General features: G+C 41.4%; 1 protein-coding gene across 1 annotated transcript in view; it reads left to right on the top strand.

Annotated features, from left to right (window-relative positions):
* The window catches only part of LOC582892 (abnormal spindle-like microcephaly-associated protein homolog), a 28,927-nt gene extending 8,445 nt beyond the window's left edge, over positions 1 to 20,482 (top strand). Inside the window, exons 8-23 of the mRNA XM_782825.5 lie at positions 250 to 391; positions 1,106 to 1,236; positions 2,487 to 2,662; positions 3,411 to 3,547; positions 4,281 to 4,366; positions 4,985 to 5,200; positions 5,727 to 5,925; positions 6,286 to 6,560; positions 7,627 to 7,821; positions 9,105 to 9,344; positions 10,062 to 15,035; positions 15,421 to 15,762; positions 16,157 to 16,349; positions 17,105 to 17,259; positions 19,482 to 19,634; positions 20,002 to 20,482. Coding sequence (XP_787918.4) covers positions 250 to 391; positions 1,106 to 1,236; positions 2,487 to 2,662; positions 3,411 to 3,547; positions 4,281 to 4,366; positions 4,985 to 5,200; positions 5,727 to 5,925; positions 6,286 to 6,560; positions 7,627 to 7,821; positions 9,105 to 9,344; positions 10,062 to 15,035; positions 15,421 to 15,762; positions 16,157 to 16,349; positions 17,105 to 17,259; positions 19,482 to 19,634; positions 20,002 to 20,286 — 7,899 coding nt within the window. The 3' untranslated portion in view covers positions 20,287 to 20,482. The remainder of the gene's footprint in view (positions 1 to 249; positions 392 to 1,105; positions 1,237 to 2,486; positions 2,663 to 3,410; positions 3,548 to 4,280; positions 4,367 to 4,984; positions 5,201 to 5,726; positions 5,926 to 6,285; positions 6,561 to 7,626; positions 7,822 to 9,104; positions 9,345 to 10,061; positions 15,036 to 15,420; positions 15,763 to 16,156; positions 16,350 to 17,104; positions 17,260 to 19,481; positions 19,635 to 20,001) is intronic.
* Positions 20,483 to 21,211: the final 729 nt, after the last annotated feature.

Below are 21,211 nucleotides of genomic sequence, written 5' to 3'. Positions count from 1 at the left end.
AAAATTGCATCCTCATACCTAGAATCACTTAACAATCTCACTCCACTATTTAAGTCTTTACTCAGAGCCACAGATACGTGTGGCTTCCTTATGTAAGTGGGACACCAAAAATGTCACAAAGGGGGTCCCTAATTTATGGAATTACCCTATTATATTTAGATATTGATTACTTGACAATATTCTTCCTAAATTGCGCTCTTAAATCTCCAAAACGCTAAATGTAACTGTCCTTTTTTGCGTTCACACCAGACCACCTATGGAGAGCTACTTCCCATTCAGGACAACAGCGATGTCTACGGCATGTCTCGCTTTGTCGTCACCCGTCTCCTAGGCAACCCGGACATTGCCGCTGCCCACGCCCACCCGACCGTGCCAAACCTCTTCGGACCAGGTAGGGTGAACTGGAAATCGAAGCTTGCTTTCGAGTACAGGGACACGTTCCACAAAGCCGTTTTTCAATGACAAAAACTTGTCATTTGTCACTGATGACACGTGTTGTGAAACAGGGCCTGGATGAGTCTGTGAAGTTGATTGGTGAATCAGTTTTCCCATTGGTTAACCTCTTATTCTCATAGGGTTTAATACCGGAACCTGCCTTTTACTGCTGAACACATTTTTCTTATCTTTGGAAAGCTAGTGTGTAGGAATGCCATAGTGGCCATTTTGTTATTTTGCTTATGAAAACAATCCCATCTCCTACTACTGTTAGGCTAGCTGTCTACTCTGGCCCAGTTTGCACTTGAGGAGTCATTGTTTTGCTGTTATCCCATTCTCACGAATGCAAAGAAAAAAACGATTGTATATAATTTACTGTAAAGATACCCAATATTCACATTTCTGTGACGCTACCACGCCTTATTTACACTTAAAAAGGCTTAGATGATGGTGCTGTAGTCTCATTCTCAAATCAGAGCACTATTGCTAATGAAAACAACCCCATCTCCCACCACCCCTAGGTTACCAGGCTGCACTGGCCCAGTTTCCACTCAGTTCCCCTAGATGGAGTCCCAGTCCCAATCCCAATCCCCCTTATCCTCATGAAAGCAAATGCATGTGTTGAAAGATTTGTTGTTCATGAAACCAACCCCATCTCTCACCACCTCAGGTTACCAGGCTGCTCTGGCCCAGTTTACACTGAAGAAGTTCCTGATGCTAGTGTTCTTCCTGGACCGTGCCAAGCTGACCCGACTCATCGACCATGACCCCTGCCTCTTCTGCAAAGATGCTCAGGTCAAGGTAAGCGGAGGAGGATTTTCATTTGAAAAAATTATTATTATTAAAGGGATAGTTTAGTTCTGTTTTCAGACCGCAAATTCCTTCAAAGTGCATGGTTATTGCTCTTATTCTTATCTATGACATTTATAGTGCCCTTTAAGAACCTAAAGTTGCTATGAAGGTAATTTTAGACCCCAAAATGTGTGAAATTTAGCCAATACGATCATACCAATTCAGCTCCACTTTAAAAAAAAACATGGTGACCATTAATTAATTATTTAATTAAAAATAACAATACATGAGCCGGCTAATTGTGGGTAATATAAGCAACACAAAAATGCCAACAAAAAAAGCCAACATCGGCATTGACTGAAATACGACTTAAAAGGCGTTATTTCTGGGTTTTTCAACTGTTTTTTCAAATTTTTCAAAATATCTTATATTTGTGATGGTACACAAGTATTAGAAATTGTTATATTTCAGCCTTCTCTGAACCAATTTTGATCAAACAAAGATGATTTTGTCATTTATATATTATGTTCTTTCAAATTTGACACTCAGTTTTTCATTATCTCGCAAAAAAAATATTTTGTGTAGCGCCCTCTGCAACCTAACTCAACTATCCCTTTAACCTTTATTTCCTTCTCAACAGTACAATATGAAACACAGTGTATATATAAATTATATATGTAATAATGATTTCAACAAAGAGTATACAGTAAATAATTCAGATGACAGAAGGAGGCGAAAACCCGAAAAGCATAGCTTGAGTTGGGAACGCCCATAATAAGTTAACACAGTTACTGAGAGAACATTATAGATATTATTATGAAAGTTTCGCAATGATAGGATAAAGAGAAAGCCAACCTATTACCAAGAGGAAGCAGGAAAGTCGGATAAACATGAAGAAAGTTGTGATTTTTAAAAGTTGTTTGCAATGCAAATTCAGTTGTCTGAATGAGTAATGTCACAATGAAAACCCTAACTGTGATGTAGTTATATATTGAATTGATGACTACATGTAGGTGGGATCTTTATGTTTGTTGGAGGACTGTTTACAATACACTATCAATAGTCAATACTACATGTATATTTTAAAGATAAAAATTGGCTAAGTTAAAACTGGAAATCAAATACATTTTAGTGTACAACAAATGGTAGTTGTCTCCAAATATGTCATAGTGGAATAACAGTTGCCCCTCCCCATACAAATAATTAATGTGTTATCCGTCAATGTAATGTATGCAAGCTTCCAATTTTCTTGTTTGCAGTCAAGTCGAGACGTTCTCCTTGAGTTCTCTCGTCGGTACCTGAAGGGCGAGGGAGACATCACACGTCATCTCAGCTTCCTGGGCTATTCAGTCACTCACGTCCAGCGCCCTCTGGACGAGTTTGACTTTGCCGTCAACAAGCTTTCCGTTGACCTGAGGTGTGGGGTCAGACTTGCGTAAGTTTTTGTTGACAATGATGAGGACATTATCCATCTAATTGCTATAGTTTAAGCTAGAACTAAACTTCTTATCTTAATAAGTATTTGAAATCTTCCTTTTTGCTGCTTTTATTATAATGTACCGACTACCAAAATGCATTTATTTTGCTTGGTATGTTAGAGTTTCCATGTCAATAAACTTCATATGAAAATATGAGCTTAAAATATTAAATGCATTAAAGAGATATTGCGAGTTTAAGAACAGTCTCAATAAACATTAAAATGGCTTGTAAATTGGCTTATTGATGCACCCATACATACTCTCATTTTTTCATACTCCACAACCCCTTTAAAACTAAATCATTATTTTTGTTTAAATATGTATTTTTTGTAGCTATAGGCAAGTAATATTTTAAGGTCATTGGTATCCCCAATAGCAACTTAACCGCCCGAAACCGCCTTTCCTTTTACTCACTGTACCGCCAATCCGTTTTCGTCCGTTTTCAACCCGCTATAGTATCCGTTCTAGGGTCTACCGTTATAATGTTATACGTGCGCAATCCTTACAATGTCTACATTAGGGTTCTGCATAGAAAAATAGCGTATGTTTCATATTGTTCAGAAAAATGTCAAATTGAGAGCAATAGTGCAACATTTTTCAGTGAGAAATAGGCCATTTTTACAAAATCTCTAGTTGCTGTAATGGGTTATTAACGTCATGTCAGCAGTTTTTTCATGAACTTATTTTCTTTCTTTCTTTGACCAGACGTGTGGTGGAGCTGTTGACCCAGAACTGGACGCTGTCCAGAGAGCTTCGCGTACCAGCCATCAGCAGACTGCAGAAGATTCATAACGTAGAGTCGGCTTTCAAGATGCTCAAGGAAAGAGGCATCAACGTGGAAGGTAGCAAACAAGACAGGATTTTAAATTAACAAACAAAAATTATTATAATTTGTTTTGCTACCAATTTACACACAATTGTCAGGTATGCAGAGCTGCCAACCATTACGTTTTACCTGGAATTATTCAATTTTTTCCTCCCAATTACGGTAGTATTTTTTTTCTTCTTTTTTTTAATTAATTTTTTTTTGGAACTCTTTTTTTTTTTTTTTTACATACCGCACGTCAAACAACTGCCCTAAAATGTTGATTTGATCACAAATTCAATAGAAAACTAAGGTTAAAACATACTTGAAGAGAAAAATATTCTTAACAAGAATGAAATGCTGATAATACCAAAATAACAAAAAAATATACCTACTTGTAAACTATAGGTCCTAATATGGAAAAAACAGCATGAGGAATGGACATTTCTGCATTGGAAGTGTGTCCCGCATCGTTGTAAGTTTTTTTTTGGTCGCACAAGGTTGGCAGCTCTGTGATCCTGCCATCTTTTGCTTCTATAAATATTATGTATTTAAAAATTCAATTTTTTTTTTTTGTGGCACAAGGATTAATAGGAAACTTGTGAATCCATGACGTAATTGTACATCTCCTTCGCTTTAAAGGGAGTGGGTATCTTTGTCTCAGATTCTGAAACAAAATCCTGGATTTAGCTCATGCTGCAATGATAATTATAAACCGTTATCGGTTTTGGATTTAACATTGTTAAACGATACCTTTCCATTTCTTTTAGGAGGCGGTCTGAATGAGAGAGTGATCGTAGATGGTCACAGGGAAAAGACTCTTGAGCTGCTCTGGCGTATCATCTTTCATTACCAGGTAAGCTACCTTTATTCAAAATTGCTTTTGATGATTAAAGAGAAGGTTGAGTTCTGGGAAGAGGTGAAAAATAATTTGTGAGCGTTATCATTCTTATTATGCAAGTGTGGAAGAACATCAGATAAGACATGTTCCCCGAAAAGCATGGCTCGTCAAATGCCTTCATATTCTAATTATGTCATGTAACATCGTAAAAATCCAGGGTAGGATTTTTACGCCACGAGTTTGTGTAGTCCCATATACATCTTTCTGTGTACAGTGTTTGTAACTTTACTAAGACTTGGCCAAATTTCTTATCATTTTGATGATTCCAGAACCTTGCTATACACACAAATTCTTATATGCTAGATGATCAACCTTTTCTGGTCGATTCCACACCATTTCTTTCACAATGCAATTGCATGACCAGAACTCAACTTCATCTTTAACTTACTCTGTTCACATTGATTTATATTTCATATGTATTGTAATTTGAAGGTTCATTTGCATTTCTTTATGTTTTGTTTAATATGTAATTGTTTATCATTGAATGAAAAAATGAACTTAAAAAAGCATGATTTATCAATATCACATTCTCTAAATTCCTTATTTGTCCTTTTTGTCTTGCAATCTGCTCAGGTTGGGGTGATGCTGAACGACGAGCACATCCGCGAAGAGATTGCATTCCTCACCAAGAACCGCAAGCTGAAGGAGAAGATCAGCGCCCTGAAGGAGGGGGGCAACCAAGGCCCCTCCCACCCCAGCCTAGACGGCCCCCACCTCTACTTCAAGAGCCCCCAACTCATGCTGCTCATGGACTGGTGCAAGGCAGTCTGCTCCTTCTACGACCTACAGGTATGTCAAGGACTTGATATAATTAATTTGATCTAACATTGGTTGCCTATAAGGCATAGCATTGCATTTAAGATAATGTTCTGGGATGCCAGTTTTCAGGCCCTGGCGATTTATTTTCAGACCATAGTTTAGGTTTTTTTTGTGTACAAAATAGCTTATTGTAGGTGTTTTTCAGGACCTCTGATCAATTCTAACTGGCGTCCCTGAATGTTGATTGTTTTCAAAGCATTGAATAGTCAAGCCCCAAATTATTTGTCTGAATTATTATCTGTTAAATCACATCCATATGCACGTAACTTGCAAAGTACACATGACAAGCTGGTCTAAAGCTAACTCCCACACAAAAAAAACTAACTCTTGCAGATTGCGCTTTCAGTTGCACCGCTACAAAGCTCTGGAATAACCTATCCCTAGACATAAGAAAAGCCTCATCTGTTGCTGAAGACGCACTTGTTTATGATTTAGCAGTATTTTAGCAATAAACCCAATAACACACTCTTTCCATCCACTCACTCTTTTCATTTAGATCGAGAACTTCACCGTGTCCTTCTGCGATGGGCGTGCCCTGTGCCTCTTGATCCACCACTACCACCCCTCCCTGCTCCCCTATGAGAGGATTAACCAGGACACCACCCTCATGCAGTTCCAGAGGGAGGAGCGGGAGGACGATCTCAACTCATCCTGCAATAGCTTCGATGGAACCTGGTCCCACACGTTCTCACCAAGTAGGTCCCAAGCGTTTGTCATTATTTCAATATAACATTCATATTCAATAATAAAATCATTACTTATCAAAACAATAAGAACGAGGTACATGCAATTTGTTGGTCACATATACAGAAAGGATAATCTAGAAAAGAAAAAAACAAACAATATTAAGAGGGAAAATTACGGGAAAGAGGAGCGGGGGAAGGCAAGGCCTTACATATTTACAAAGCCTGAACACATGGGCGCCCAAAAATGAAATCAGCAATATGAAAATTGAAATTATAAACCTCAGCAGGTCAGAGTATATTCAACATGTTTTCTAGTATTGACATATGTGTCATTCACAAAACCATCTTCCATTTTTCACCATTCCCTAGGTACTGGCAAAGAAACCGACCAGGAGAAGCTGCTGGCCAACGAGCGCATGAACTTCAAGCTCCTCTACGAGAAGGTCAACGAGCTGGGCGGGGTCCCAATGATGGTGCGATCGGCGGACATGTCCAACACCATCCCGGACGAGAAGGTGGTGATCACCTACGTCTCGTACCTCTGCGCACGCCTGCTGGACCTGAGGCAGGAGACGAGGGCAGCACGCACCATCCAGCTGGCCTGGAGGGCCCACCACCTCAGGAAGGAACAGAAGATGAGGCTGGTGAGTATTTGATAGTCTCGGTATATTTCGGCTAGGAAAAACATTTCCCCAGTTTCTTTTCCTTGTGTTTGAAGCTCAAAGGGCCAAGTACTGTGCCTTGAGGGAAGCCGCGGTTGTCATGCAGAAGGTTTACAGAGGAGAGGGTCCCATGTTGTTTGATATCTTTACAGTTTAGCAAGATGACTGCTACACGCTTGTTGCCATTTCCATGTTAAAATTTGTACCAAACTTGCTTTTGTCCTTGCTTTACATCTATGTAGACTCAAACATGTTGAGAAAAAAATGTTCTCTTCTATTGGTTTCATGACCTTATTTATAAGAAACAACATTTTTCCCCATGTCAAAGCACAAAAAATAAGATGGGCAGAAAATATGGACTAGGGGAGGAGAAGCCAGATTGTCTTTGTGATATGACCTTGAAGCCCCACTGCACTACTTATAGCTACTTGCACCCTCTATAATGCAAACATTGGCTAAGCGGTGCCCATTGGTCCCCCATGATCCTCTTTTTGTTAATTGAGAGCTGAGTTGATGAGAAAGCCACCTGTCAGTGACCTTGCTGGGTAGTCTAATCCCTCCTGGCCAAACTAGTACAGACAGGATTTAAAAAGAAGAGGAGGGGGTCCCATGTTGTTGGATATTCTTACAGTTTTGCAAGATGGCTGCTACACGCTTGTTGCCATTTCCAACTTAATTTTCGTACCAAACTTGCTTTTGTCCTTGCTTTACATCTATCTAGACTCAAACATATTGCAAAAATGTGATTGCATTGGATTGGATTAGTATTGGATTCATGACCTTATTACAAAAAACCAAAAAAAGAACTTTTATCCCACATCAAAGCCTAAAAAAATATGGATTGGAGAGGATAAGAAGCCAGACTGTCTTTGTTATATGAACTTAGCATAACAATTGTTTTACCAAGTTATACCCCTTCCTATTCTACCCATATATCCTTTACTCCCATTTATAAACCTCCTTCTATATGTAAGTTGTAAATAAATTAGGTTATTCCCCTTCTTGCTGATGCTGATTCTTTTCTGTTAATTACCACGCATATGTTTAGGTCCGAGAGAAAGCGGCAAGCAAGATCCAGTCGGCCTTGAGGGCATTCCTCCTGAAGCGTCGCGGGGAGCGTATCGGTGGAGCAGTCCTTACCATCCAGACAGCCATCAGAGGCTTCCTAGCCAAGCAGACCGCCAAGAGATTACGCCAAGAACTAGCCATCAGGAAGCAAGCCCAGGCTGCCACTGTGATACAGGTGATTATTTCTTTTCAGGGAAAAAATACCAAAAAATTTTTTTTGGGGGGGGCTACTTTTCAAGCTTGCTTGCATGAAAATAACATTCTTTAATAAGTTTTGCATTGAACTCTATGCAAATCTTTGAGGGCTCTTTTATGACTTTTGGGCACTCTTTTTGGCATTTCAGGGGCTAATTTGTCCCGAGCCCCCGTGAATTTTTCCCTGATTTCTTTTCACCATAAAGAGAGTCTGTGATATATTTGTGGTTTCACTTCTGAGGGGTGTTTCACAAAACTTGTCATTAGTGACAAATGACATTTTTTTTGTTATAAGCTACTGATATCCTTGCTTCTGATTGGTTATCAACAGATTTGTCTCTGATTTTTGTAATTTTTCATTGAAAAAAGGCTTTGTGAAACAGGTCCCAGGGGAGCAGCTGAACCCTCTTTGCGTTGGGATTTTTCAACTTTTCTATAATAATATAATATAATGTTTTATGTGCACAACCAGCGAGTGTTATAATTCATGTTATATACCTCACTTAAGAAATCCAGCCATCGGCACGCCTCGGGCAATAGCACAATTCTAACCTTCCCTTGAGCGTATAAAAACAATTATATCCCACATATTAAGAATCTTGCTCTATGATTGGTGAAAAGTAAATCACATGAGGAAAGATAGTTCGCCCATTATTGATGGGAGAAGCAAAAAGTTTGTAACACTGTGTAGATAGTACTACTATCTACATAGTGCAATGCACTTTCATTGAAGATAGAGGTACTATCTACAAAGGGCAACACACTTTCACTGAAGATTATCAAAACGCGCACTAAAACAGGCGTAATTAAGCGCGCATTACCAATGAGCGCAATTAAAGAAAACACATGCGCGCACTTTACCCTCAAGGGGTTGGGTTAAACTTAAACTTTTTTGGTGTGAATTTGGGCCTAGGTGTCTTTTATGTAGATGCATACACGTCCTTTTCTTTTTGTAATTAAATTGTTTTAGATGTGGAATATAAAGCAAATAATCACCTTTTGGTTTTCAGGCAATGGAAAACTATCACTTCCTCGTCGATCAGAATATATACGCTATCTTTCCTCAGCTTCGCTTCGGAAAGATAGCTACATCCAGATCGCCTCGAAGTGATAGTTTGTCCCATCACCTTCACCAACGGTAATTATTTGCTTACTATTTCTCTCAAAGCAGTCATTAATACTATACTGTTACTTCCCTTGCAAGGTATGACAGCTCTAAATTTGGCCGAGTATTCAAATTTCCTCTTTCGATTCCAACTTCAGGCTGCTGTCAAAGGTTTCCTGCTAAGACGAGACGTTTCCCGTCAGCACCGTGCTGCCACCATCATCCAATCAGCTATCAGGGGTCATGTGACGAGGTCGAGGGTCGTTAGGATGCAGCATGCCGCATCAATGATTCAGGGCTGGTATCGCTCGCAGCAAGGCATGAGGACGGCCAGGGAGAGATTCGTCGAACTCAGAAGGGCATCAGTCAGAGTCCAGGCTATGTGGAGAGGAATCCTGGTAGGTTGTTTTGTTTTGTTCATTCTTTCTTTTTTTAAAGCCCCACTGCACTACTAATAGCTACTTGCACCCTCTGTATAGTAAATGATGTATAATCGGTGCCTGTTGGTCTCCCATGATCCCTTTTTCTTATGTTAATGGAGAGCTGATTTGATGAGATAACCACCTGCCATTGACCTTGCAGGGAGGTCTAATCCCTCCTGGCTAAACTATTTTAGACAGGATTTAAAACTCACTGTATATATTGTTCTTTGATTCATTTAGATATGAAATGACGTAATCAATCTTTTGGCAGATTTTATGTATCAAGTTTGATATAGTGGCTTTGCTATATAAATATTAATTTAATAAGAACTTGTTTTATTTTTTTTTTTTATTAATGGAAAGCAGGCACTGTAGATTAGCTGTTCATGTATGCTTGAAGAAATACCTTTGTTCAAATGATAGCACATATCACTTCTTCTTTTCCTTCTCTTCTATTCATATTGTTCAAGTCTGATTTAGTTTAGAAATTCCATTTATGAGCTTTCACAATTTTTTTGTTTTTTTTTTGGTGTTGATACAAAATGATATTTTTTTGATACAGTTTATTAGAAATGTCTGTACCTCATCATTTAAATCCATGCAAAAGATTGCAACTGTCAGCTTAAAAATGGCTGAAATATTTTGAAATATCGCTTACATGTATTTAAAGTTTCTTATCTTTATTCATTACAGGTCCGTAGAATGATTGAGCAAATGAAGGCAGCGCGCACTATCCAGTCGGTCTGGAGAGGTTACCATGCGAGACAGATGTACCTGAGACAACAATCTGCTACTATCATCCTCCAGACTCATTACAGGAGACACTGTGCCGTGGAAGGTTTTAGGAAGCTTAGAGGGACTGTCATCAAGATGCAGGCTCTGTACAGGTCAAAGGTCAAGGGTGAAGCTCAAAGGGCCAAGTACTGCGCCTTGAGGGATGCAGCGGTTGTCATGCAGAAGGTCTACAGAGGAAGGTTGGGTAGGAGAGATGTGCGTAGGATCAGAAGTGCTGTGACAATCCAGGCTGCTTTCAGAGGTCACCAACAGAGGGCGTCTTACATGAGGCTGAAGAACAGCGCTGTTCGAATCCAGGCCCATGTCAAAGGGGTCCAGTCCAGGAGGAGGTACACACAGCTCCGACAGGCTGCAGTGGTTCTGCAGACTCGCTACCGTGGTGTACTGCTAGGCCGCAAGGTATGCAGAGATTACAACGTTACAAGAGGAGCGACCATCACCATCCAATCTGCAGTACGCTGCTACCAGGAGAGACAGCGCTTCATCCAAACCAAACAAAACATTATCACTTTGCAATCTGCTGTACGAAGATATCTAGCACAGAAGAACTACAGGCAGCTTCAGCAGGCTACCAAGGTCATGCAGACAAGATATCGTGCAGTTTTGCTTGGCAGACGGGTTTACAGAGAGTACAACATTTCAAGAGGAGCAGCCATCACTATCCAATCTGCAGCACGCTGCTTCCAGGAGAGACGACGCTTCATCCAAACCAAACAGAACGTCATCATTCTGCAATCTGCTATTAGAGGATATCTAGCACTGAAGAACTACAGACAGGTTCGTCAGGCAGCTGTAGTCATGCAGACAAGATATCGTGCAGTTTTGCTTGGCCGACAGGTTTGCAGAAAGTATAACATTCAAAGAGGAGCAGCAATCACTATCCAGTCTGGAGCACGCTGCTACCAGGAGAGACAGCGCTTCATCCAAACCAAACGCAATATCGTTGTTTTGCAATCTGCTGTACGAGGATACCTAGCACAGAAGAACTACAGGCAGATTCGACAGGCAGCCGTAGTCCTTCAGACAAGATATAGAGAAGTTCTTCTTGGACGGAGGTTGCGTAGTGACTACTGCATTGCTAAGGGTGCAGCCATCACCTTACAGGCTACATGGAAAGGTTACCTTGCCCGAACAGAGTTCTTGCAAAAGAAATCAGCAGCTATCAAACTTCAATCTGCAGTCAGGTGCCGCCTATCCAGGCAAAGGTACATGAAGTTGCAAGAAGCAACAGTTATCCTGCAGAGGCGATTCCGAGCAGTGCTTCAAACAAAACAAGCTATCTTGGACTACTGCTACACCCGCGGTGCCATCATCACACTCCAAGCAGCATTCCGAGGATACCTCCAAAAGAGAGAGTACCAACGAACAAGAGCTGCAGTCATCACCCTACAATCATCTACACGATGTTACCTCGCTCGCAAGGATTTCACCCAAAAGAGGTCTGCAACAATCCTCCTGCAAAGGCGTTTCCGCGCTTTGGTTACTGGGCGCCAACTGCACGCGGACTATCGTTGTCTGAGAGCGGCAGCCATCACTATGCAAGCCAGCTTCAGGTGCCATGTCCAGAGGACGTGGTACCTCAAACAGAGATCCGCAGTCGTCGCTGTCCAGGCTGAAGTCCGCAAGAGATTGGCTAGGAGGCAGTACCTTCAACTCAGAAGTGCAGCCATTGTCCTGCAAACTCGATTCCGTGCACGCATGCTGATGCTACAGCTCACCCAAGACTACAAAGCAAAGCGCAGTTCAGTGATCCTTTTCCAAGCTCTGTACCGTGGACAAGTCCAGCGCAAAATCTTCCTCCGTCAGAAATCAGCTGCAGTGATCATTCAAGCTAGGACTCGTGGATACCTTCAACATCGCAGTTATATGAGGGTGCAACAGGCAGTCCGTACTCTCCAGACTCGTTTTAGGGCTTCGATGATGGGAAGGGCATGCTTAGAAGAGTACTATCTTGCAAGAGGTAGGATTATAACCATCCAAGCATTGTACAGGGGATATGCTGCCCGAAAGATGCTGAATGCCCAGCAGGCAGCTGCAGTGACCATTCAGGCAAACTTTAAGTGCTTAATAGCCAGAAAAAGATATTCTAGCTTAAAACAAGCAGTCAGTGTTCTCCAGACAAGATTACGAGCTCATATTCTTGCAAGGAAAACAAGGGAGTCATTCCAGAAGACCAAAGCTGGCATCATTGCCATCCAGTCTCTTTATAGGGGTTATGCCCAGAGGAAAGAACTTTCAAGACAACACCAGGCAGCTACTCTAGTACAGTCATCTTTTAAGAGATTCATAGCCAGATCTCGGTACTTGCAGCTTCAGCAAGCAACACTTGTACTTCAAACTCGCTACAGAAGCCTTCAGCTTGGTAGAGCAGTTTGCAGGGACTACAATATCAAGCGAAGAGCAGCTATAACTCTTCAAGCCGCATATCGTGGTTGCAGTCAAAGGCAAGTCTTGGCCAAACAGAGACGGGCAGCTGTTCTCATCCAGGCTGCAGTGAGAGCCCATCAGAAACGTAGATTATATGTGTCTCTTCGCAACGCTGCAATGGTCGTCCAGAAGCGGTTCCGTGCCCAGCTGTTGAGTAAGAGGATTTGTATGAAGTATAATATAATGAGAGGTGCTGCTATAACCCTTCAGGCAGCTTATCGTGGACACCTTCAACGCAAGGCTCTTGCCAGGCAATATCTCGCTGCCACTCTGATCCAAGCCACATTTAGAGGTTTCGTCACCAAAAGATGGTATTCATCCGTTTGCAAAGCAGTGGTAGTCCTCCAGACAAGATACCGTGCCCACAAGCTTGCTCAAGCAGTCCAGAAGGAATATCAAATAATGAGAGTTGCTGCCATCACATTGCAAGCTGCCTATCGCGGTCACTACCAGCGCAAGGTCCTGACTCTGCAGCACTCTTCGGCCACTAAGATCCAAGCCTTGTTCAGAGGATTTGTCAGAAGGAAGCGTTACCTGCAAGTGTGCCATGCTGCCAGGGTTCTGCAGAAGCACTTCAGGGCTTTGAGGCTTGGTAAAGAAGTACAGCAGGAGTACTACATGATGGTTGGTGCTATTGTCACCGTACAGGCTGCTTTCAGAGGACTTGTTGCAAGAAGGGCGCTCCACAGACACCATGAAATGGCAACCAAAATCCAAGCATGCTTCAGAGGATACGTCCAGCGCATCCAGTACCAGAAGATTGCCAATGCTGCCCTTGTTCTCCAAAGACGTTTCCGAGCTTTGCGTCTTGGGCAGAGGACTCGTGGAGATTACGTCTTCCAGCGATCATCTGCCATCAAGATCCAGGCATTCTATCGTTGCCAGAGAGAGAGGAAGGCTTTTGTGACCAAGAAGCAATCTGCAGTTAGAATCCAAGCTATGATCCGAGGATACCTTGGGTTTGTCCATGCCAAGAGGTTTAGGCAGGAGAGGACAGTTGCTGCAACTGCAATCCAGAAGCAATGGAGGGCAAATGCTCTCAGGGACCAGCAAGTGAGATGTTACAATATTCAGAGAGGTGCTGCAATCACCATACAGGCTGCGGCGAGGACATTCCTGGTCCGCCAGTCTATCCAGAAGCAGCACAGAGCAGCCACCCGCATTCAGTGCTTCTACAGATGCCACAGAGCCGTTAAAAGCTACAAGAAAACTCTGGATGCCATTCATGTCCTGCAGGATCAGTGGAGGGCACACCTACTTGCCAAGAAATTCCAGGAAGAATACGCCAACCTCAAGAAGGCTACCATAACTGTGCAAGCAGTCTACCGTGGTCTTTGCATTCGCAGGAGAATAGCTCTGGAGCACGCTGCAGCAACAAAGATCGAGGCCACTGTGCGACAGTTCATTGCCAGGAAGCGTTACTTGAGTCTGAAGAAGGCAGCTGTTGTGCTTCAGAGAAGATTCAGGGCCTCAAAATCTTGCCAGGTAGAAACTCTGAAATACCATATCACCAGGGGTGCCTGTATCACACTGCAAGCAGCTGTGAGAGGCTTCTTGACCAGGAAAGCCCTCAAGAACTCCAACAGGGCAGCTACTATCATTCAAAGTGCCTACCGTAGCTTCAGGCAACAACAGAAGTACAACCAAGAGAGGATGGTGATCATCCTGCTTCAGACAAGGATTAGAGCATACCTAGTTGGGAAGAAGGTGTGTCGTGATTACAGTGCCATGAAATCTGCAGCTGTGGTTGTCCAGAGTGTGTACAGAGGCTTGATGGCAAGGCGTTTGGCCGCAAAGCATAGAGCAGCTCGTAGCATACAGTCCATGTTCAGGATGCATCTTAGTAGGCAAATGTACCTGAAACAGCGTAGCTCTGCCATTAAAATCCAGGCTATTTGCAGGATGTACTTGGCAAAGAGATTCTACAAGAAGGTGTACTCTGCTGTCTGTGTGCTTCAGAAGCACACCAGGGGGTATCTTGAAGCAAAGAAGACCAGAAGAGATTACCTGCAGAAGAAGAGTTCTGCCATCATCATTCAATCACACTTTCGGCGCTGCATAGCAGAGAGGAGGTACTCTAAGCACCGCCAAGCTGCCATCTGCGTCCAATCCCACTACAGGCAAATGGTGCAACGCCGACGGTACCAAACCATCAGGGGTGCAGCCCTTGTGATCCAGAGGCGCTACCGGGCCACCATCCTCGCTCGGGTAACCCAGAAGGAGTACCACATGGCCCGCGGTGCAGCTATCACACTTCAGGCGGTGTTCAGAGGGTACATGCAGTGCTGTAGGTATAGGAATATGCGGTGCCATGTGGTCAAGATGCAGGCAAGAGCCAGGGGTGCCATGGCTAGGAGGTGCTTTGCAAACATGGTGCGGGAGAAGGAAGCAGCCATGTGCATCCAACGTCATGTTAGGGGATACCAAACCAGGAAACACCTTAAGGTAAGTCTGTTTTGGGTTATCTTTTTTTTTTTTATCAACGAATAGATTTCTTACGGCTCCAAAATGGAAGAATGGCAAGAATACAAGCAGAGAAAGGGAGAAGAAAGAAAAAAATGACTGTCCTTGTAGCCTAAATCTCTACAATAACTTCATGATATATATCTTTTTGGAAAATTATTTTTAAAACCCTTTAGGGAAGCAAATTTGAGGTTAACATCTACTCTTTCATGTAGTAATACAGTTCCTCTTGTGATATTCTAGAATAACATCATTCTTTTTTAAATAACTCTGAAATGTCTCAGAATGATCTGACGACCATTTGTCCTTCAGATCTCAAATCCTTACGGTTGAAAATCTTCAATAACCATAATTTCTGTTTTTATAGGCCCAACGTCAAGCAAGACTAAAAACACTCCAGGCCTTTGCGGACCGAACCAAGGCCCACCTGTCTGTCATTAGACTCCAGAGGGCCTTCCGTAACTTCCGCCTCCGCATGGCCTTCAAGCAAAAGATGGATGCCATCACTACCCTACAGAACTGGATGAGAGCCAAGCTTCTGCGTCTGCGGTTCCAGAAGCTCCGAGCTGCGGCGCTTGTCCTACAGAGGGCAGCAAAGCGATATCTCGTCAGGAAGAACGTTGCTGCGACCCGGCTTCAGTCCGTTGCTAGGGTCTGGCTTGCCAAGCGACGGGTCCAGAAGATGCACTCAGCTGCACTAAGGATGCAGGTAAGACCCCTTTCTGGATTCATGATAGTGTTAACCAATTTCAGTCACCCCAAATAGGTTATTTAAGATTATGAGCGACATTGCTTTAAAATAATGGCTATAAGTACTGTAACACCGGAAACTTTTGGGACATGAAACCTTGAAGATCTTATGATATGAGAGCAAATTTCAATCTCAGGGCAAAGAAGCTGTCACAAGTCTCAAAACTACATTGTTGTGTCAGATTCTTTCATTCCACAGCATGAAACTTCCCCCAAATACTTGCAAGAATTGACAAACATTTTACACGCTTAAAGGTTTCTTGTTAAACAATCATAATCCTTTCAAGATAATTGTTGTTGTTGTTATGATCACACTGCTTAATATCTCATGGATTGACCTTTGACCCCTGCAGGCTCTGTGGCGAGGTCACCGGGTCAGGTGTAGCATCAAGAGCAAGAAGGTCAGCGCGGCCCGGGCACGATGCCAGCGAGCCAATCGGAACGTCACCGAGGAGAAGAAGCTCTGTAACCGCACCGCCACCGCCTTGGACTACCTCCTGCATTACAGGAGCATGCATCGCATCTTAGAGACGCTCATCAGTCTCGGTGAGTTCATATTAGGTGTAGAGGTGTCCTAGTTGAGTGGTTTAAGCACTTGATTTGAAATGCAAAGGTCGTGGGCTCGATCCTCGACACAGCACTAATGTCCTCAGGTGAGGCATAAATATGCATGTGCCACTCCATACCCAGGAGAGAGAGAGGGAGGGACCTGGTAGGATGCTGAAAGCCTTTGCCATATACCCTCATGGCGACCATATGGTAGGAATACTCCCCAGGGAGTGGAGATGTGTACATTGTGCATGAATGAATCCGATGACCAGGTTAATAATATCTGTAAAACGCTAAGAGATGGTATTTTGTTAAAAGATTCATGGACAAACATGTTCAAAATAACTTACTATTTTTTTCCAGGCTACGACACTGCACTGGTAGTTTGCATAGCTAACATTTAAACAAAAAAGTTATTTTTTCATTTATTTAATTATTTCTGTATTTTTTATGTTTTATGTTTCTCTCAGTATTGATCAGAATTGAACTAAAAAAGAAGTGAATCCAAGGATAAGATTAAGAAAAAGTAGCATTACAATCGCCCAAATTAAGAAAATAATTTGATGTAAGATTTTTTTTTAATGTATTGAAAATTTAAGGTATGTTGCCACTTTTCTTAGCTACCACTTATTCTATAAGCTGACAGTTTTATTGCTAACAGAACTATTCTAGTTACAAGAAGAAAAAAGACATGAATAAGAATGACCCATCCAAGTTCCCCGTTACTAATAAACCCTTGCTTTGTCTTTCAGAGGTCGTGTCTCGCCTGTCGGCTATTTGTTGCCAGCGTCTGGTTGAAGCCGGTGCCGTTCCGGTCCTGTATGCGCTGGTCCGTGGTTGCAATCGCAGCGTGCCCTGCATGGAGATGATTGAGATCATCGTCAAAATTCTTCTGAACATCACCAAGGTAGGTCTTGTTCACACTCCATAAAGGACCGGGGAAAAAAAACTCTGGGGGAAAACCCACATATTTCAATTGTAAATGAATGGTGATTGGGCCTGGAGGGAGAAAAGTAGCTGCATGCTACAAGGTTCCCTTATTGCATACTTGTCTCTGTGTTTTAAAACATGCAGAAATGTAGAGCTCTGTAATCTTATTTTGCTGTAGCATTTTTTCTTCTTCTTTCTTTAGGCTGTTTATGTGAATAAGGCTTTTGAGTCATTCCTTATCATTTTCTTCTTCTTAGATAAACTCCAGTACTGGTAAAAAAAAAAAAAATAATTCTCACAGAATCAAACGAAACTTACACTGAATGTTCAACATTACAAATAAATGACATGTGCCAAACAATTTTGGAAGAAAATGTATACTGGCTGAGTAATGAGCACAGAAAGACAAGGAAATCAAGGTAGTACTAGCCCCGACACCATGTGTGTTGTCCCATATATAGCTTTCTATGTGAGTGCTTGTTACTTTACCAAGACTCGGTCAAATTTATTATGATTTTGATGACTCCAGAACCTTGCAGTGCACACCAATACTTACATGCTACATGATCAACTGTTTCTGATCCTTTCCACACCTTTTCTTTCACAATGCAATCGCATTACCAGTACTAAAGTTTATCTTTATGCAAATACCCCCTCCCCCACCCCCAATCACAATAATAATCACCAAAAAAAAAGGTGATGGTATAGCAAAATGATAAAGGAAGGGATTTGGAAACATATTCCTCTGTCTAAAAATGGATCAAGTCAAATAATGATAATAAACCGTTTTTGTATAGTGTATATCACATTATGATGTAATGTCTCTGTGCCCTTCCAAGAATATTGGATATTTGCAGGCCAAAAAAATTACAAGGTTAAATTCCAACAGCATTTAAAAGTAAATACAAATATAGAACTTCCCTTAAAACAGGGAGGCTTGAAAATGTCTTTAAGTTGGAAAATAACGACGATTAGTTGTCAAATCGACTTAACCCTATTTTAACTGGGCTATTTCAGACCAGGTTTTTACTGGGGGGGGGTCAATTTGACCCCCCCCTAAGATCTCGGCCGTTTCACCGCCGATCGCCGCGAAAATTTGCATGCATGTCAAGTGAAGTGTATAGAATACTATGGTAATTTCAAATTTTTGAAAAATTCACTCATTTGCATATTTATGGTAATTTATGCAAATAAGGTCATCAAATTCACATTTCTGCCCATAAATCATAGATTATTCATGTTTACGTATTCTTTTTCACCACATATATTTATTAGACCATTTGGAATAATAATACAACACAAAAAATTGGAAGAGCCAGGTTATTCCTTATGTTATCTATTGTTTTTATAATTTCTTATGTATTTCATTGTTTTTTTAACTTATGTATTTTATTGTTTTTGTTGTTTTATTTCATTTATAACTACAATTCAACTATTTTGACCCCAAAACAAACATCTAAACTTTAAACAAGACTGAATAACCAATGTTTTATCTATTTTTAGGGAAAATGACTTTTACATATGTTTTGTACACAAATCACGAAAATGAGCGATTTTCGGGCTGACATGCAAAGACAAAAGGTCACGTGACCTTGTAACCGTAGGTCCGATTTTCAAAAAAATTGTTTTAAAAGATGCGTAAGACTCGAAAGTAAAAAGTCATGAAAGGAAAATTTTATATCTGCCGCGGTTTCGGAGTAGTCGCGAAATTTCTACAGGGGGGGGTCAAATTGACCCCCCCCCAGTTAACGTAGGGTTAAGAGCTATAGAGCCAGTAAGTAATAGTCTGATTTTAAGACCATTGTACCAAATGGTCGTACATTTTAAGCTGCACAAAGATTCAATCAGTTTGATTTTGGCCATTACAAGAAGTGGGTTATTGATGTAGACAAATGCACATGTACCCTTTACAGCTCATTTTATGTATGTTATTACCAAAGAAGCCAGTTTGTCACTCAATAGTGTCTGACAGTGAAGTCTAGCAAGTTAACAGGTTTCCTTCATAATTTGAATAGCAGGTCACTGCTAACGTTTAAATTTCACAGATAGGACCTACATGACATATTCATAATTCCTACAAAGCTCTACAGAATTTCATGTTGGCTGCAAAAGGACATAGTATCTTTAATGCACTAATACCCTTAGGTTTGGCATTCAATCATCCTCAATTCAATCTTTTCTCTTCCATCAATCATCCAGCACGATTCTACCCAGCATGCAGTGCTTGACGCGGAGGAAGCAGTCATTACCCTGCTGGACCTTCTTCAGATCTACCGTGAGAAGAATGCCCTCATCTTCTGCAAGACGTGCGTCATTCTCGGAAAGCTGCTTCAAGATGCCACCGAAGCACAGGTGAGTTCTATCATTTGATTCTTTAGAAATGTCTGTTAAATTTGTTTTTCTTTCAGGCTCGAAGAACTAATATGTGAATGTAATTTCATTAAGGCTTGTTTAGATATGTACAATTCGTTTACACATTCCTTGCTGGGTGCTACAGTCTAATTAACTTTAGGACTCGGGGTAAACAAACATCTACTTAGAACTCTTCTGTGATCTAATGTTGTAGGAAGTGATGATGGACGATCCACAGCACTTGTACGGGGCCATTTATCTGTTTCAAACATTCAAAGGCGCCCACTCCTCAAATAGACATGTGTTTTGAGGCCTGACTAGCTCACCATCTTTCATCTACCTTTATAATCCTCCTTTCTCTCTACAGATCATTCTCTCATGCCCCAAGACCAAGGAGAAGATCGCGTCGCTCCACAAGCTTACCTCTCGCAAGCACACCATGGATGAACGCCGTACCAAGACCAAGAAGCTCAACGCTTCTTCCTCCTTCCTCAGTCAGACATTCAACACGAGCTCCATCGCGGCGGCGTCCTTTGCCGCGGGAACACCTCGCAAACGTCGCAAGGTCCTCGCCCTGGCCGGCGCGGAGTGGAACATCGAGGACCCCATGAGGGCGATAGACTTCCTGAAGCTGATGGCCGACAGAGTCTGAAGAAGTCTCGTGCTCGAACTCGAGGCTTGATTTTCCTTCCCCTTCTCTCTTCCAGTACATGTACGTACAGTGTAAATACTCGTTCAAATATGACGCGGCAAAACTACAGCAATTAACAAACAAACAAAATGAAGATTATTTGAAGTGTAATACCATTCAAATTTCTCTTCTTGTAAGACTGAGCTCAGTGAATATGTTTAAAGGGGAAGTCCACCCTGAAATTAAGTTAGTTTTAATAGGAGTAGAAAAATGAGAGAAACAAGTCAGTGAAAGTTTGAGCAAATTCCGATTAAAAATAAGGAAGTTAGGATTTTTGAAGTTGTGATCAATCAAACACAAATTGGCAACTCTATGACGTATCATGCGAGCTCAACTTCCATTTGCTCAGTACTAAAAAAATCTAAAATTTTCATTTTCCCTCAAGAAAAATTCAACCATACATGCACCCTAAATATAATAATTGCAAATATGTTTCTATACTCCCCCTGCAAGGAACAAATATATATTCCGTCATCAATAACAAAGAAAACATGATTTTATGGAATATTATGCACAAAGCAAATGAAGGAGAGCTCGTATAATAAGTCACAGAGTTGCCAATTTGTATTTGATTGATCACAACTTCAATAATTCATAACTTTCTTATTTTCATTCAGAATTTGCTCAAACTTTCACTCACCTGATTTTCTTATTATTCTGCCTCTATCGAAACGAACTTATTTTGGGCGTGGACTTTCCCTTTAAGTACTTTGTTGTGCACAGTTGCCATTCATTTTACATGCATGAAAATGATGACAGCTTTATTTGGGCGGTTTAATTACCCCACCATATCTGGATAAGCCTTAAAATTTGATTTCTTTTTCATGTGGTCAATGAACTCGTTATCTAATTCATGTTTTATATAGACTTCAACCTTGTATCCTTC

Source organism: Strongylocentrotus purpuratus, unplaced genomic scaffold (genome assembly GCF_000002235.5).
Source record: "Strongylocentrotus purpuratus isolate Spur 01 unplaced genomic scaffold, Spur_5.0 spur5_scaffold_18, whole genome shotgun sequence".
NCBI classification, from domain to species: Eukaryota; Metazoa; Echinodermata; class Echinoidea; order Camarodonta; family Strongylocentrotidae; genus Strongylocentrotus; species Strongylocentrotus purpuratus.
The sequence above is the reverse complement of the archived record's forward strand: the minus strand, read 5'-3'. Positions and strand labels throughout refer to the sequence as shown.